Consider the following 16,928-nt stretch of genomic DNA (forward strand, 5'->3'; position numbering starts at 1 on the left):
TCTGCAAAGGTCCAGTGTGGTTCTCTAAGGACTTGGCTGCTGTCGAGCCGCGCAGCGGATGCCTCTGCTTACCGCGGCGGAGGACGTTACGCCGCTGCGCCTTTGGTTCACCTTGCCCCTATTAAAGCGTTAGTTAGGCAGCTCCAAACGCCGGCCGGCCGGAGAGACTTCCTGGGAGAAAGTGCTGTCTTCGGGGTCACAGACTCTTAGTTGAGCCGCGAGCCTTGGGCACCGGCGGCCAGAGCAGAGGAGTGCCCTTCCGAGAGCAGCCGTCGGTTCCGAGAAGCTGTTGCCCCAGCAGCCCCACCGAGTGACGCGCGGGTTTTGGCCGGGTCAGCGCTCATACGCACACAGGCACACCCACTCCTGGTCCCGGGGTAAGGCTCACTCTTCCATTTTCCAGGGCTAAAGGCCAAGGCCACGCGGATTTCTGAGTCCGAAGACGCAGTGCGAGGACTTACACGCGGATTCCCTTACTATCGGCTGGACGATGGGTGGGGAACCCAAATCCCTCTCTTCTTGGCCTCGCCCTTCCTAGCAGGCTTTAGGAAAAATACTGAGGTCGCTGGACCTCAAAGGGTTGGAAAGTGATGAGTTCTCCGCGGGCCGAGGTCACGTCCTGCCTCTTGGGCCGGCGCTGCGTGGCTCTCCAGCCGCGTGGGGGCGGCGGGCCCCTGTCCAGCCCCAGGGGGCGGGGGAGCGGCAGCTGCGAGCACAGATAACCCGGAGGTGACCCGAGAGGGCCTGGTCCGCCCCTCCCCCCTCCCGCAGGCCTGGCGGCGGGAAGCGGGTCCCTGCGCCGCAGGGGGGAGCGGCAGGCGCGGTCTCCGGGCTCGCGGCTGTCAGTGCGCTTCGGCCAGGGGCGCCGCCTGCTCCGCGTCCCTCGCTCGCCTCCTGCGCTCGCAGGAGCGCTCCGAGTGCCTCTTTAGCGGGAGCCAATATCCTTTTGTGCTAATAGGCTTGTCCTCATTTGCTGCCTAATTGGACTATATAAAGCCAATAACAGGCGGGCTCTTATAGCCCGAAGCCAAAGCGCCAAAATCCGAGGGAAGGCGAGGAGGGGGCGGTGGCGGAGGCGGCTGCGGGGCCGGGGCTCGGCTGAGCCTTCGCCTGCCTAATCCCATTTGCCATTGTACGCGCCCAATCGCCGTATACTCCCCGCATTTAACTTGGATGACATTTTGATTTCATCATTAGCATCCGGCGCCGGATTGACGCAGCCTCGAGCCGGGGACTGCTCTTGCTGCCTCCTCCGCGGGAGCCGCAGCCGCAGCCGAGCCGCCACGATCCCTCCGTGCCGCGGCAGGGCCGCTCCCCGCCCCTCCACACCCCTCCCCCATGCGAGCCCTCCTGACTGGGTCCTCACCCCGCCCTCCCGCCGTTGGATTTGCGCCGGGGGCGGCCCCCGACTTTGCGCCCCGTAGTTGAGTTCCGTTTATGGTCTGATTTCCGGCCTCTTGCCTGCTCGCCCCGCCGCCCGCCTGTCCCGCTCCCTCCTTCCCGGGGACCCGGAGGAGAGGGGACCATGCCGGAACCCGGGCCGGACGCTCCCGGCACCGCCAGCGCACAGCCCCCGCCGCCGCCGCCCCCACCACCCGCTCCCAAGGAGTCCCCGTTCTCCATCAAGAACCTGCTCAACGGAGACCACCACCGGCCGCCCCCTAAGCCGCAGCCGCCCCCACGGACACTCTTCGCGCCGGCCTCGGCTGCCGCCGCCGCCGCCGCTGCCGCCGCCGCGGCGGCCAAGGGGGCCCTGGAGGGCGCCACGGGCTTCGCGCTCTCGCAGGTGGGCGACCTGGCTTTCCCCCGCTTTGAGATCCCGGCGCAGAGGTTTGCCCTGCCCGCGCACTACCTGGAGCGCTCCCCAGCCTGGTGGTACCCCTACACCCTGACCCCCGCCGGCGGCCACCTCTCGCGACCTGAAGGTACCGACCACTCTTTGAACTTTCGTTGTTCCCCTGCGCGCCCGTCCTGTCCCAGCCCCGCGCTGCTTCCCTCCGCAGCTCTGGGACCCCAGCACCCGCAAATCCTGTTTGGTCAGTTTTTTCGGCCCCTGGCCTGCATCTCTTGCCCACGCGCTGGGTTGCGCTGCCCGTGAATCCAATCCCACTTGGTGAGAAAAGAAGTGGAATTGGAGCCCGGGGCACGGCGCTTCCCGGGAAAAGTGGCCTCGGGCGTGAATAGGGAGGCTTCGGACGGCCGGGGCTCGGGACACTGCCCGGAAGGAGGGGGTGATTCCAATGCGCCTAAGCCGAAAGGGAACCGTTCTGCCGGCCCCTGGCGGGGAAGCTGAGGGAAAGGAAGGAGGTGGCCGCACTGCCACCATCTGCTCGCCTTTCCTCGGGAGGAGGGGGATCCCAGGACCTGGCGTCCCTTCTCTGGCCCAGCCGGGAAGGAGGTGGCCCGCGGGAATGGTGAGGCCTCATGGCCCGGGACCTGGAGGCCGGCGCGGGTTGAGCCTGCCGTCCCCAGGCGCCGGGCCTCGCTCAAGGCTGTGTCGGTGTGCATGTGTGTGCGTCCGTCTGTCTGTCTCCCCAGCCTCGGAGAAGGCCCTCCTGCGAGACTCCTCCCCCGCCTCGGGCACCGACCGCGACTCTCCGGAGCCACTGCTCAAGGCCGACCCCGACCACAAGGAGCTGGACTCCAAGAGCCCGGACGAGATCATTCTGGAGGAGAGCGACTCCGAGGAAAGCAAGAAGGAAGGCGAAGCGGCGCCAGGCACGGCCGGGGTGGGCGTAGGGGCGGCGGCGGCGACTCCGGGCGCAGAGGACTGGAAGAAGGGCGCCGAGAGTCCGGAGAAGAAGCCGGCGTGCCGCAAGAAGAAGACGCGCACTGTCTTCTCGCGCAGCCAGGTCTTCCAGCTCGAGTCCACCTTCGACATGAAGCGCTACCTGAGCAGCTCAGAGCGAGCCGGCCTGGCCGCGTCTCTGCACCTTACCGAGACGCAGGTCAAGATCTGGTTCCAGAACCGCCGCAACAAGTGGAAGCGGCAGCTGGCGGCGGAGCTGGAGGCGGCCAACCTGAGCCACGCCGCGGCGCAGCGCATCGTGCGGGTGCCCATCCTCTACCACGAGAACTCAGCGGCCGAGGGAGCGGCGGCTGCAGCCGCGGGGGCCCCGGTGCCGGTCAGCCAGCCGCTGCTCACCTTCCCACACCCCGTCTACTACTCGCACCCGGTGGTCTCTTCCGTGCCGCTGCTACGGCCAGTCTGAGGCCCCAGAGGGGTGGGGGAGGGAGCCCCCGGCCTCCTCGTCCGGACCCCGGAGGAGACTGGGCCGGGCCAAGGGCGCCGAGACGTCCAGCGGCCTTCAGGAACTGGGGCTTCTGCGCGCAGCCTCGGCTTCCCCTCCCCCAGTTGGTAGCGTTTTGTAAGTATTTGCAATGCATTTTCGTGCAATTCACCCCTAATGGATTGGAGGCGCTTCCCCTCTTACTTTTGGTTTTTGGCTTATATTAAGAGAAAGCAGGAACAAGACAAAATTTCCGGGTCAAATATTTCAGCCGATAGTTTTTGTAAAATGTACAGCCCTCCCCTCCAAATTTCCGTTGCGCTGTGGCTTTTTGGTTTTATTTTTATAGAAGGAAAATGAGCGCAAAACCTGAATCCCTCTAGTTTATTCTTTTTTGTTTGTTTGTTTCGAGACGGAATCTTGGTCTATCTGTCTCCCAGGCTGGAGTGCAGTGGCGCGATATCCGCTCACTTCAACCTCCACCTCCCGGGTTCAAGTGATTCTCCTGTCTCAGCCTCCCGGGTAGCTGGGATTGCGGGTGTGTGCCACCACGTCCGGCTAATTTTTGTATTTTTAGTAGAGACGGGGTTTCACCACGTTGGCCAGGCTGGTCTTGAGCTCCTGACCTCGTGATGCGCCCGCCTCGGCCTCCCAAAGTGCTGGGATTACAGTCGTGAGCCACCACGCCCGGCCGAGTTTATTCATTTTCTATAGAACTGTTTTCAGAATCCAGAGAAGGAGAGAATTCATATGGTAGTACTTTTATTTCTGGATTTCTGGGTGTGTTTCTTCCTCCCAACCCCTAAATCAGTTATCCACCTTAATTTTCAGAATATGAGCAGCCTCTCATAAGAATCCTGACTCAGGCCGCTTTTCTCTTCTGGAGACGTCTGTCGCAATTAGCCTCTTCATCGGTCTTACTCTTTGATGGAAGAATTCTCTAAGTGTTTAAAGGGAAAAGACAGCCAAAAATCAGAACTCTGACTATTGAAACAGCTGTATATCTGGCCTGGTCTAAGTGGTCTTATTTATTAGTTGCCTTTATTTTGAGAATTTCATTTGTAAATTATTATTAGTATTACTATTATTACTTTGTTCCCTGTTTTGAGAGAGTAATTTCAGTATTTTTAATATGGTATATTTTATCCTCTCCTCTTACTTTTCATGTTCTGCAGTAACTGTTGTACGTTGACCTGTGCAATATTGTACAAAATGTCCTGAGAAAGCTGTTTCCTTCTCCACCGAGGGAAACAGACCTTTTCACTGTATAATCATGGTCATTCATTTAGAAAGAAAAAAATTAGGCAGGGGAAAGGGGGGAAGGAAGAAACAAGCTTAGGTAGTGATGCTCAAAGGAGTAAGTTAGGCATACTGGAGCGCTTTAAGTGAAGGACAATCAATTTAGAAGAATTTTAACTTATTTGATAAGTGTACAGATTTCTTGTAAAGTTCACCCTCTACTCCGCAGGACTCCTGGCTCTGTCACCCAATCTGTTTTCTTTCTGTCGGCTACACCTGTTGTTCTGCGATAGTTTGTTTCCCCTCATCTCCCTCACCTCTGCCTGGGTTGAGTCCCTTTTTAAGAAAAAGAGAAAAAAAATCCACAAAATATTGTTACACTAATGTTGTCGTGACATTGAATTAATTAAAAAGAAAAGCTTTTCGTGTTGCCAGAGTGTGTACGTTTGGACGATTTTCCTCAGAGCTAGTGTCTCCAAAACTCTTTTCTGCCTTGCTCGCTGACTGCCTCTGCGCTCCCTGAGTGCAACCTGGACGCACATCCCTGTAATCCGGGAGGCAGTGGAGACAGAGGCGGCTTTGTTCGCGACCAGAGGCACTCTCTCCCCTGTACCTTCCGCGGTTTGAAACGCCCAGCGAGCAGGGAAGAATGCTAGGTGGAAGGGGAGTGGACCTAGGCTCATCTAGTTTGGGAAATTGAGCAAAGCGACAGCGCGTGAGGCGAGATACCAGAGACAGCTGGTGTTTCCGAACACTGGACTGCAGCCTCGCGTTCTGTTCTTAAACCTTGGTTCCTTCGGGGGCCGAGAGCTTTTGAATAGGGCATCCCTGGGCTTTCGTCAGCTGGTTAACTTTGGTGGGCTCTGGTTGGAGGGAAGAAGGAAGTGAGTTCAGAGTTTAGCAGCAGCCGAAGGCCGATTGCCAAGTCAGGCTAGGAGAGGCTGGGCCACAAGAGGACAACTCCAGGGACAGCCAGCTCTTGGGACTTGCTCCCACTTCCAGCAGAGGGGAACTTCCGCAGGGCTTGCGGAGCTGAGATTCCCGGGGCGGCTAGAGCATGGGCGCGGTCTTGATGTGCCAAGTGTGAGGGCACAGAGGCTACCTAGCTGCGGCAGCTGCAACAGAGAAGACCTTGTCTCTTCCGTGCCAGGCTCTGCTCTTGTCTTTCCTCCGGCGCCCGACACCTTCTGGGCGGCATCTCTAGATCCCCGACCCTGTCCTGGCTGACGCCGGGAAGCGTAGCGCTCACCACGCCCGCGTGCTACTGGGCTCCAGGCCGTCGCGCTCTTGGTGAGCAGCTTGCGGAGGCACCGCGCGCCGGAACCGCCTGGAAGGGTGGGTCCGCCCGACAGAAGCAGGTGCCTGGGCGACACTCGCTGGTCGGGTGTGGCCGCCTGCCTTTAAGCTGAGGGTCTGCACGCATAACTCCTGGCGGGGCACCTTTGAAGCTGGGAAGCCGAAAGGGGAAGATGAGGAACCCAGAGGCTGAAAAGATTCCAGAGAGCAACCATAGGGCGCGACCGCTGGGGAGCGCCTGCACGCCTGCCTTTCCTCTCGCAGTGCGTTGCTAGGTTCTTCAAATTCAATCGACACAATTGATTCTACTGTGGCTGAAACGTCCAGTATAGTTTTCTGTTAATGGAAAACTGCCCTCCAAATAAACCGACATGCGTATTTATGGCAAAATTTTAGCCTGGACCCCAGTGAAGATAGATCTCTCTTTATTTCCCTCTGGTTTGGAATAAAAATGAGGCCATGTGTCATAAATGAAAAATAAACAGAAATTCGGGTCAAAATATGTTGTTCCTTGTGTTACCTACAAACATGGTGATGCCTTTTACTGTTGGCAATACCAACCGCAGGACAGGCCAATAACAGTTCATTAAAAATAATGTTGCAATAGCAAACACGTTCTTAGATTTTTACAGCCAGAACACGATGTTATCAAAGGCAAAGAAAATGCTTCTTTATTTGTGTTTGGATTCTAGAAAACGGTTCTTGACTGACCAGGTCTTTACAAAGTCGGGAAATAACTGGTTCTCCACAAGCACAGTTTATCCTTTGTCCTGCTCCTACAGCCTCCCTTTTCCTCCTGTTGGGGAGCCCCACTGCCCTGGACCCCTGAGCATTCCTCCCCCAAACAGTGATGTGTGCCCTGGGGGAGGGAGGTGGTGCCAACTTGGCCTGGGGACTGGTGGCTGTGTGAGCCTAGAGGCTGGTCCAGGTGGGAAATGTCCCCTTCCCTCCTGTCAGGGGTCACCGTATTTATCCCAAAGCAAGAGAGGGGGTTGAGCCAGAGTGTGGGGCTGTGGAGCACAGAAGTCACCCTACACAAAGCATCCTAAGCTCAACTGCAAGTTTTTCTGTGGTTTTCAAGCCAGGAGAAGCCAAGAAGGCACTTAGTGGGGCTGTCACATTTCCAGAGCTGGCCATCTTTTTCCCCCACCCAGAATGCCCCCCTCCCTGCTGCCTCTGCCAGGATTGCTGGGAGCTGCTGGCACCACTCACCAAAAGGGGCCTTTTTTGGGAAAAGTGAAGGTGCCTACACAAAATTCCTCCTGGACATTCCCTAGGGGGAAGACAGGGCATCCCACGTCCTCTCTCCTAGGACACTGAACTGGCACTCTCAATTTTGTCTTTTCACCCCTCCTTCAGACTGTGGAGCCCAGCTTCTCTCTGCCAACCCTAGCTTTAGATTCTTCCTCCCCATCTGCACCCCAATTAATCTTCAAGTCAATGCAAATGACTTCAGCTTCCAGGCTAAATCCTTTCTGCACCACCCAAAGAGACACACATGGAAACAACACACAGGATACACTCACATTTGATATTAACACTCACCATGCACATCCACACACTGTAGACCTCCTAACACCAGTTCCATGGGTTCCTAGCATACAAATGTGTTTGGCATCACCACCACTGCTGGGGCACAGACGTAATCACACACACCTTGTTCGAAGTGACCCTTTTCTCCGGTGGCCTTAGGCTTAGGCAAGCTGGGAAGAATCCTGGGAAAGGATTGGGCAGAGTGAGGTGGCGCTCCCACCTCTGCTGCAGGAAGCCTGAATGAACATCCTTTGGACTGGGATGACTTGAAATCCCTCCTCACAAGCCATCTGGGATAAACTAGCAGAGTCTGCCACCATCCCACCGCAGACCCCCATGCTCTTGTAGGCTGGGATCCTACTCAGTGTCCACCTCCTTACAGTGCCAGGCTCTGCGGCTCTGAGCACCCCCGAGGCCTCTGGACCCTGGGAGACCACAGAGCCAGCATGCGAACTGTTTCTGTTGGCAACACAGATGTATTTCTTTTATTTGGTAGTAAATAGAGTAGGTGTGTGTATATCAAACAACAGCAAGACAGATATAAACTGCCCCCCCACCACTGGGTGCTCATTCTGAGCTGCGACGCCCCCTCAACAGGCTCCCGGCGTCGCAGAGCCAGAGGCCACGCGGTGAGAACCCCAGTGCGTGCGCTCTGCTTGTGTGAGAGGCTGGAGGTAGAGCTGGGAGAAAGGGAGCAGGGGAAAAGATCAGTGGGATCTGCTTTCCCTTCTGCGGCAGAACGCTGGATCAGCTAGGACTTGGGCCTGCGAGATGGGGACCAGCGTCGGAGGCTTGCGGGCGGGAGGGCGGTGCTGCCGGCTGCTTCCTGCAAGCGCTTTGAAGAGGCCTCGCGTTGTCCAGCCGCCTGGGCAAGGGCCACGCGCTGCTGCTTTCACCCCCTTGCGCCCGCAGGGCACCTGGACTCCCCTTGAGAGTCCCCGTGGGGCTTGAGCTTCTGCTGGGCGCTACCCTGCCCTCCACGATTCCATTTTGCCCAGTTTATTCGGGTCGTCCACTTCCAGTGGCTCAGTGACCCAGCCAGGGGGCATCTTCCGCTTAGCGGTCCAAATGTAGACTCCGCAAAGCGGTTAAGAAGACCTGTCTACCCGGGTGCGCGCCATGGGTCAGGGTGTAAGAACCAGGAGCCTCATAGAAACCCCTGCTTGGGGTCCAAAGCGCAGCCAGGCACACCCAGAGGACAACACCCGGCCCCGCATGTACATGTGGCCCCGCAGGAGCCATCCGCAGGGCTCCCACCCTTGGCTCCCCGCCCTCTCGCTGACCCCCACCCCCTAACCCGGACTTTGAGATGTGAGTGATCCCTTGCCTCTGGGCCTAGGACTCTGGAAGTGTGCACGGCCGGTGTGCAGGGTGGATGGTGTTGACCTTTTGACCTGAAAACAGGTGGGGGCTGGGGGGTGGGAGAAGGATGGCGGAAGAAAGGAAAGAGCCACGAAGACAACTAGGCAGGATGTACTTTTGAGCCCTGCCGGGTGCCTCCGATCCGGGTCTGGGGTTGAGATTTGGGCTGCACTTGTCCCAGGTGTGTCTCTCCCGCGGAATACCCTGAAGGTGCACGAGGTGGGGAGCGTAGGCTGAGGTGAATAATCCGGTCCTAGATAGAAACACAACCCTCGTCCTCACTGGGGCCCGTGTATGCGCCTGGGATTCCTCCCCACCCTTCCTTCTCCAGGACCCCTAAGGGTATCACTCGAGCGACGGGGTGGTTCCGGAGACCCGAGGGAAGGGATAGCTGGAGACTGTAGCGCGCCTCCTCCGAGAGTCCCCTGGAGGTGCGCACGAGTTGTACTCGCCCAAATCTCTTCCTTGGCTGCTGCTCCCGGCGATGCATCTCCGGGGGAAACTTCCCAAAGTCTGAGTTGCCGGGTTCCAAAAGGATCCCTTTGGGTTTAGGCCTGGGAGAGGTATAGAGCCAGCGAGAGATAGCGTTGCGCCTATCGCTGAGGCAGGAGCGGTGAGGTGGAGTCACCTGGTGTGCCTCACCCAAGCGCTAATGTCTTAAAGAAATATAAAGAATCCCCTTCTTTCATGAGCTCCTTCACCGCCCTCGCCCCCCTTGGTGATGGAGTGCACGCATCAGATTTTCATCAAAGTTCTATTAAGTGAAACATAGGTTGCAGGGCACCCTTTGATTGAAACAGTTTAAATTTTAATTGTGTTTTTAATTTGACATATAGTTGCAGAAAGGAATGACACTGCGTCGCCAAGGGGCGGTCGATTTTCTTAATTTCTCCCAGAGGAATTGATGAGTCTATCAGGCCACTAGATTGGAAACCCATTAAAGCTCTCTGGTTAGGCTGTTAATTGGAACTTGATGGATGTGGGGGTGGGGGGGAGTGTCGGGACTCGGCTATGCTGATCCAATCTTCATGACTTTCTGTTTTCCAATAAATTACACAATTCATTTTCCAGCCGCAGATTACATAAATTGTACACCTCTGGGGCTCTCTTTTTCAAATAGGGAGCCCTTTTCCCCAAAAGCCTATTGTGAGATGTCATTTGCACCAAAGAACGAACAGCAGAGGCCCTTGAATGAAAATCGAAACATAATCAACGTTTATACTTAGAAAATTTATTGAGATCATTTTCTCTGGTATTTCCTTATTTTAAAGTTTGGACGCGCCATATATCATAATCCACTCGCGTGGGGGGGGGGGCAGACTGTGTTTAATATTTATCGAAGCTTGATTCCAAGATCAAACTTGTTTATGACTTCATCTGTCATTTCGGAGGGAGCCTTCTTCTACTATTACCCGGCTCAGCCAGCCTATTTCCCAACTGCCGCAGAGCAGAGAGGATCAATTTTTATTAGGCTCCTCGGCAAGTTTGCTCTGGGCCGCTTTAATATTGAGCAGTGGCATAATCTCGGGACCTAAACTTTAAGCGTTCTTTCAGTCTCGGAAAGTTTATCATTCCTTGGAACCTGGTTATGCCTAATTCCTAGGAGACCGAGACACGGGGTCAATCCCAGAGATGCAGAGGGGCCATCCTCCAAGGTGTAGGTATTAAAATGAGTAGGACTGGGCGGAGCTATCCCAAGGCTAGGGGGGTGGGCGGGGTGTGGGATGGTACCGAGTGGAAGGATTGCCACTCGTTAGGGGAGAGACGTGAGGTGTCTGTGGGTGGTGGTTCCAGGAACTGAGTGTTTGCAGCTACACTGGGCCCAGGAGGGGGCGTCTGGGCCTCCGTGCTCCCGGTGAAGATCCCCGTATGCTAGAAAGGGGTGGCAAGCAAGGTTGTTTCTTGACCCTCCGGTCCTTGCGGTGTGACGGCTGTAGGTGCTGGAGGGGCGGGAGGTCCCTCGGGCGATCAACCGAGAGGAGCTCAGGGGAGCTGCAGTCAGTCAGGCTGCAGAGCTGGGTCTCCACCACAGCCTTCCTTGCCCCAGCCCTGTGACCACCACCATCTCTTCCCTGGTTAAGTACAGTGTGGGTGTGACGTGCACACACTAGTAGGAGCTCAGTGAACGTTTGCTGAATGAATGTGTGAGCGTCCATAGGCATTTATGCAAGTGCCTTCATGCGAATTAATGCGTCCTTTGCCGGGTGTGCACAGGAAGTGCCTCGGTAAAGATTAGACCCTCGAAGCGATTAGAGGGACGGGGCAGAGGAAATACAAGGCAAGATGGATCTTTTTGACGCCCCAAACTATCCCTAGGGGGAGGAGAGATAGGGACACAAGGCTTCATAACTTCCTTGTTTAGAGTCAGCAAGCCAGGCTCCTTGCAAGGGTGGACTCCTCAGTCTCTCACTGTTTCAGGGCCTGGGAGCTGCTTTTCTGAGGCCCACCTCGAGGTCCTCTGCCCTGACAGAGATCACTCCTTGGGCTCTTGCCTCACCCATATACCCGCCCCCGCCGTCCCGAGTCAGCGGGATCCTCACAGCCTCCCTTGCAGCCATCCTCCAAGCTCAATGCCAGTGTCTGCTCCTGTCTCCCTCCTCCCAAGTGCGATGTATTGGCAGTGGAACAACCTTGAGCACAAATCTTGCTTTCTCTGCCTGGGCTAGTCTCTTGTTTTCTTGAACCTCAGTTTCCCGGCCTGTACACTGAGTGAATAGATCTGTGTCACTTGTTTGCCATCAGGATTAAAGTGAAGAACGATGGGGAATTCCCAGCATGTTCCCTGCACGAAGTATTTACAGTTCAGGAAGGTTCGACCAACTCCCCTTACTTGTCCCCAGCTTTCTTCCCCAGCGGGGTGACTGGTACTGCTCCCCGAGTTGGCCGGCCAGTTCCCCTCAGGGCTGCCTTGACCCTGGCTCCGGAGGTAGCGCCCAGCTTAGGATGTCTGCGAGAAGCTGATGGTTAGTGAGAATCGGACAATTCTTTCCCTGAACCTCCCATGTACCCCACAACAGCGCGGGAGCACGCGCGACCCGCTGCGACATGGCCCGGGAGCCTGCGCCGCCGCGGCGCAGAGGAGAACGCACAAATTGTATTTCAGCGCCAGGTCCTTCCGGGTTAATGAGCTGACACCATGATTAAAGCTGACCATTTGTAATGTGTCTCGACCCTGCCGCCGAGCCCTGAAGAGGTTAATGCGGTGACGGAGGCCGGCACCTGCCCCTCGCTGGCCTCCTGGGCCGCGGCGCGCAACCCCTGGCCCCCGCCCCCTCGCCTGCCCCTGCCCCGGCTGCACGGCCGACTCCTAATCAATTAGCCCATTAACGAGCCCTTCGAGGAGTTAAGTAGGGAGAGTTCTGCCACGGGCAGGGCCGCAGTCGGTAACTCACCGCGGCTAATGATATTATAAGCGCTTTACTTAATAACCCGGGCGCGGCGCGGGCGAGGAAGGGACTGCACCGTCATGGTGCAGCTTCTGGACATTTGTGGGGACTGATTCCAGAGTCTCCACTCACCCTTGGCTGCACTTGGGGGGCCCCCTAAAGACAGGGTTCCCGGAATCTCTTGGCCAAGAGGTCCGGAGGCCACAGCTTGAGGGGGTGGGGTTGCCTGAGCACTTCAGGCCTTGCCTCACTTCAGTTTCCAGGAAGCTTGTGCAGACGACTGTGGCCCCAAACCGCTTTGCTTGGCTGGGCTAATTCTAGCTCAGGTAACAGCTGGTCTAGGAATTAAAGGGGCGAGAGCCAGGGCACAGAATGGGGCTATGAGAACATAAAGAGAATCACTATTTACTGCGCCCCACGGTGTGCCAGGCTCGGTGCTGGGTAGTTTGACCTCACAACAGCCTCTGCGAGGGAGGCACTGCTTCCTCCAATTTTAGGAATAAAGAAACCGAGGCTCAGAATTTCCAAATATCTTCCCCAAGATCACCCAGCCGAGATTTGAGTCGACTCTGCCCAATTCTAACACTGAGTCCTGTCACCAGCTCCTTCTCTTCTTCCTGGGAGCAAAGCATCTATCTCTGCAGCAGTTCTGAAAACTTCAATATTTACAAAACAAAAACAAAAACACGGATTCGCTTAAAACACGGGCGGTGGGCTACCCCACCAGGTTTATGGAGTACCTACTATGCGCTGCTAGTGCTTCGAGGCTTTCCATCCCTACCTGAGGCAATCCGAGAAGTTATTTTCGACTACGAGGGCAGAGAGCCTTTAATCGGTATCAGAGTTGTGCAAGTTCACGCAGTGTGTAAATAGTTATGCCGGGATTTGAACCCAGATCTCAACTAGAGGTCTTAGGACTTCTTCCCTCCCACAAAAGATCCTGTAGTTCCGTAGGACCTGTGACAGGGATGAGGTCTACAGACGGGGAAGGGGACTGTCTGCCCCAAGGGCTACTGGCCATGCTGGAGAGAATGAGCGTACTCCTGCAGACACCTGCTCCTAACCCACCTCACCCCCGCGCAGGGCGCCAAGGTCCCGGGAGTGCCGGCTCGGCCCGCCCACTGGGGCTAGAAGGGGTGGAGGGCTGGGGGAGGATCGTGGAGCAGCCTGTACAAGCCCCTGGGAGGCGTCGAGCCACTCAAGCTCCGAGTTCCGCACCGCCCCTGCCTCTGGAGAGAGGGGTCCAAGGGGTTCAAGGGGTCGGAGTCGCCGCAGCCGTCAGGAACTTGGGCTAGAATCTACGCTGCTTTCAGCCCTGGCTGCCCCTGGTTAGATGCCGCTGATGCCCGCCCGGCCCTCGGCACGCTCTGGGGGCGCACCGGCGCTGTATGCCTGGCCGGAGCGTTTTGAAATTTTCCGGGGCCTCTCGGCGGCGCTGCGATTGGCCGCGTTCGGGTAACCTCTATGCAAATGAGGCCGCGCCGCCTCCGCGCCGCCGGAGACCCGGCTAGCTGGCGGGCGAGGAAGGGGCATTCGCACCGGGGCTGGGCGGGCGCACCCAGAGCCGGGCGGGCAGGAACCCCCGCGCAGCCGTCCGGTGCCCTCGCGTCCCTCGCGCGGAAGGGACGCCTCACCAGCCTCGGCGCCCCCTCCCCCTAGATTCCCTCCCCGCCCCTCCCCGCAGCCTGCCTGCTGCACCACCTTCCACCCAGATCACCCAGATCGTCTCTAAAGGGAGTTCTTGGTTTCCTCCAATTTCTTATGAACCCAGGATGGGCAGCAAAGAAGATGCGGGCAAGGGTTGTCCGGCGGCCAGTGGCGTCTCCAGCTTCACCATCCAGTCCATCCTGGGCGGGGGCCCCTCGGAGGCACCGCGGGAGCCCGTCGGCTGGCCAGCAAGGAAGCGCAGCCTATCCGTGTCCTCGGAGGAGGAGGAGCCGGACGACGGCTGGAAGGCGCCCGCCTGCTTCTGCCCAGACCCGCACGGCCCTAAGGAGCAGGGCCCCAAGCACCATCCCCCCATCCCTTTTCCTTGCCTGGGTAAGGATCGTACGTCGCCAGTGTGGCAGCCAGCAAGCGCGAGGGGAGGGAGGCTGAGCGCCCCGCCAAGACTCCCGCGCCGGGCCCCCTCTGGCCAGAGCTGCGGCAGCCTGGGGTTCGGGACCTCGAGGAGAGGGGCGCGCACTGTGGTGCCTCCTCCCCCGGTGGGCCCTCGGGAGGAGGCGAACACAAACCAGTGTGGGCTTGGGCTTCTTGGGGAAGGTTGAGTTGTTAAAGAGAGTGGACCACCGCGAGAGGGACACGCGGCCGGCCGTACACCCGGCTGTCCTCAATCACTTTGCACATCTGGTGCTTTCTTTCCGGACACGAGGTGGAGATCTGCAAGTCAGGTCTGGGCAGTCTGTCTCTACCGTAATCTCTTTCTGCGTCTTCTTCCTCACTCGCTCCGTATCTCTGCCTTTCTCTCTCTCTCTCCTCCTTGGAATGATTAGCACTCCAAGATGATTGACAATGGTGCGTTTCAGAGACGGTTCCTCTTTACAACATTTGACGAAGGGGAGCCCTGCGTTAGTCCTTAGCGTGATTTCCAAACAAATGGCCTGTGAAATGATGCCACCCTATAAAGCTCGAGGAACTCTTCCAGCTCAGTTACTACAAGGCAAATTCGCCTTTTAAAACCGTGTTAATGTTTCCCCCTCCACTCCAGACCTCCTCTCCCTGTTGCCCCTGGCCCGTTCATAAAGGTGGGAGCACAGAGACCCCATACTCCAAGTAGCTGGGTCTTTCTCTTGTCGCTTTTAAGGGACAGGGTGCTGGGTTTGGGGAGCCAGTGAGGGATAAGAGGAGGGGATTGGTAAGGTGGGACCAAGGCGGCAGGCGCTTGCCAACTGCATGGTCCCAGGGAGAGCTGGCGGTCTCCGAGGCTCCCCAACCAACTCCATGGCCTTCTTGTCTGCTCTCGCTTCTCAGGTACACCCAAGGGCAGCGGAGGCTCGGGCCCGGGCGGCTCGGAGCGCACGTCTTTCCTCTCTCCTTCGCACTCGGACTTTAAAGAAGAGAAAGAGAGGCTCCTGCCCGCAGGCTCGCCCTCACCGGGGTCCGAGCGGCCGCGGGACGGCGGCGTCGAGCGGCAGGCTGGCGCGGCCAAGAAGAAGACGCGCACAGTCTTTTCGCGCAGCCAGGTGTACCAGCTCGAGTCCACCTTCGACATGAAGCGCTACCTGAGCAGCTCGGAGCGCGCCTGCCTCGCCTCTAGCCTGCAGCTCACGGAGACCCAGGTCAAGACTTGGTTCCAGAACCGCCGCAACAAGTGGAAGCGGCAGCTCTCGGCCGAGCTGGAGGCGGCCAACATGGCGCACGCGTCGGCGCAGACTCTGGTGGGCATGCCGCTGGTGTTCCGGGACAGCTCGCTGCTGCGCGTGCCGGTGCCACGCTCGCTCGCCTTTCCCGCGCCGCTCTACTACCCGGGCAGCAACCTCTCGGCCTTACCTCTCTACAACCTCTACAACAAGCTCGACTACTGACCCGCCCGCCTCCCCGCGCCGCCAGCCTGCGCCCCGGGCCGCCTCCAGCTGCCCGCAGAGCCGGGCGCGGACTGCACTGTAAGCAGGGCTCCGGAGCAAGGCGGCACGTTTCCAGAAATATGAAGAAATACACTATGTGTATTCATTAGCTCTTATTTATGGCCTCTGCCCTACTTTTTGTTTTGATTGTTTCGGGTATTTATCGGCATTCCCTAAGTCAGAGAGCCTGCTTTCTACCTAGACCCAACCAGTACGCTTTGAAAACCATTCGGAGTGGGATGTTCTCGGGTGGTGTTGGGAAAGGGAGTTTTGGCCAGACAGCCTCTGGTTGGTAGGAAAAAAAAAATCAGGAAAACACCTACAAAACCAGGTACACTCCTCCCCCATATATACACCTGTATATATGTACATGCATACACGCTCGGCCAAGCCAGGTCCTCAGAGGCTTTGGACAATTACCTAATTGCTTCTTTTCGTTTCCCTCATCCCGAGTATGGGTAGGGACGAAAAGAGGAGAGTTCAGATCTGTAAATATTTTTAAAGAGAAAAAAATAAAACATTTTAAACATCTTTGCTAACTTTGGTGGGATTAATTGCCCGGCATGATAACGCACGGAAGGTTTTCAGGTTTTTCGGTGGAAAGACTTGCATGCGTCTCTCTGCAGAAGTCTGGCTCGCGCCACGTGGAGGGTGGGACTGGGGTCAGGGGTTAAAGATCGGGACCTTGGCGCCGCCCAGACTGCACGTGGCTGGAGCTGCCCGCCCACTCTCCCTCCTTCGCCCAGAATCGACGCGCCGACTGGGGTGCACTCCGGCTGGAATCCAGCTCCTGAGCCCGCGCGGAGAAAGACAAAGACAGGGAGGCAGGCCTCGCCACTTAAGCGATTGCCTTCCGGGAACGAGCGAGCCGGGTGCCCAGCGGCATATTCCCAGCACTGGGCTCGCCTTGAGCTTGGCCACAGCAGGTCACGCTACGACGTCCCCTGTGCCGCGCACTTCCTCTCCAGGGGTATAAAGCAGGCGATGGCGCTGCTTGTACCTGGTAAAGCCTCCACTTAGCTCGCCGCGAGTTTGGTGCTACGAGCTTGTCGCTGCGCCCAGCTACCCCGCCGGTGGCGGAGTTATGTGTGCCACGCAGAGAGGAAACTGGGAGCGGTGAGGCAGTACTTCGGCTCAGGAGAGATCCGAGAACCAGTACCAGGCAAAAAAGGCGAGGGAGGCAAAGGCGCTTCCCTACACTCTTTTGTTGTTAATAGTTTGCATTGGTTCAGCGTGTGGCTGGATCACCGGCTAGCACGCGGCCGCTTGCTCTGAATGGAACCGTGACGCGCGGCGGGGCCGCCCACGGACTTCCTCGC

The 16,928-nt window shown here is 57.6% G+C and overlaps 2 protein-coding genes and 1 long non-coding RNA gene across 3 annotated transcripts; 2 read left to right on the forward strand and 1 right to left on the reverse strand.

Moving 5' to 3' along the window:
* The first annotated feature begins 1,192 nt into the window (after window positions 1-1,192).
* On the forward strand, window positions 1,193-5,279 carry HMX3 (H6 family homeobox 3). The gene is made up of 2 exons (XM_045361713.3): window positions 1,193-1,925; window positions 2,539-5,279. The coding sequence occupies exons 1-2, from the start codon at window positions 1,526-1,528 to the stop codon at window positions 3,210-3,212; spliced, it is 1,074 nt and encodes a 357-aa protein (XP_045217648.1). The 5' UTR covers window positions 1,193-1,525; the 3' UTR covers window positions 3,213-5,279.
* LOC141407747 (uncharacterized) lies at window positions 3,982-6,164 on the reverse strand. Its single transcript, XR_012418255.1, has 2 exons — window positions 5,199-6,164; window positions 3,982-4,170 (listed from the first exon to the last, which is right to left on the reverse strand). It is a non-coding gene; the product is annotated as an uncharacterized lncRNA (long non-coding RNA).
* Window positions 6,165-7,867: 1,703 nt separating this feature from the next.
* HMX2 (H6 family homeobox 2) lies at window positions 7,868-16,140 on the forward strand. The gene is made up of 3 exons (XM_005566670.4): window positions 7,868-7,927; window positions 13,818-14,086; window positions 15,017-16,140. The coding sequence occupies exons 2-3, from the start codon at window positions 13,819-13,821 to the stop codon at window positions 15,568-15,570; spliced, it is 822 nt and encodes a 273-aa protein (XP_005566727.1). The 5' UTR covers window positions 7,868-7,927; window position 13,818; the 3' UTR covers window positions 15,571-16,140.
* Window positions 16,141-16,928: the final 788 nt, after the last annotated feature.

This window comes from Macaca fascicularis, chromosome 9 (assembly GCF_037993035.2).
Source record: "Macaca fascicularis isolate 582-1 chromosome 9, T2T-MFA8v1.1".
Classification (NCBI taxonomy): Eukaryota; Metazoa; Chordata; class Mammalia; order Primates; family Cercopithecidae; genus Macaca; species Macaca fascicularis.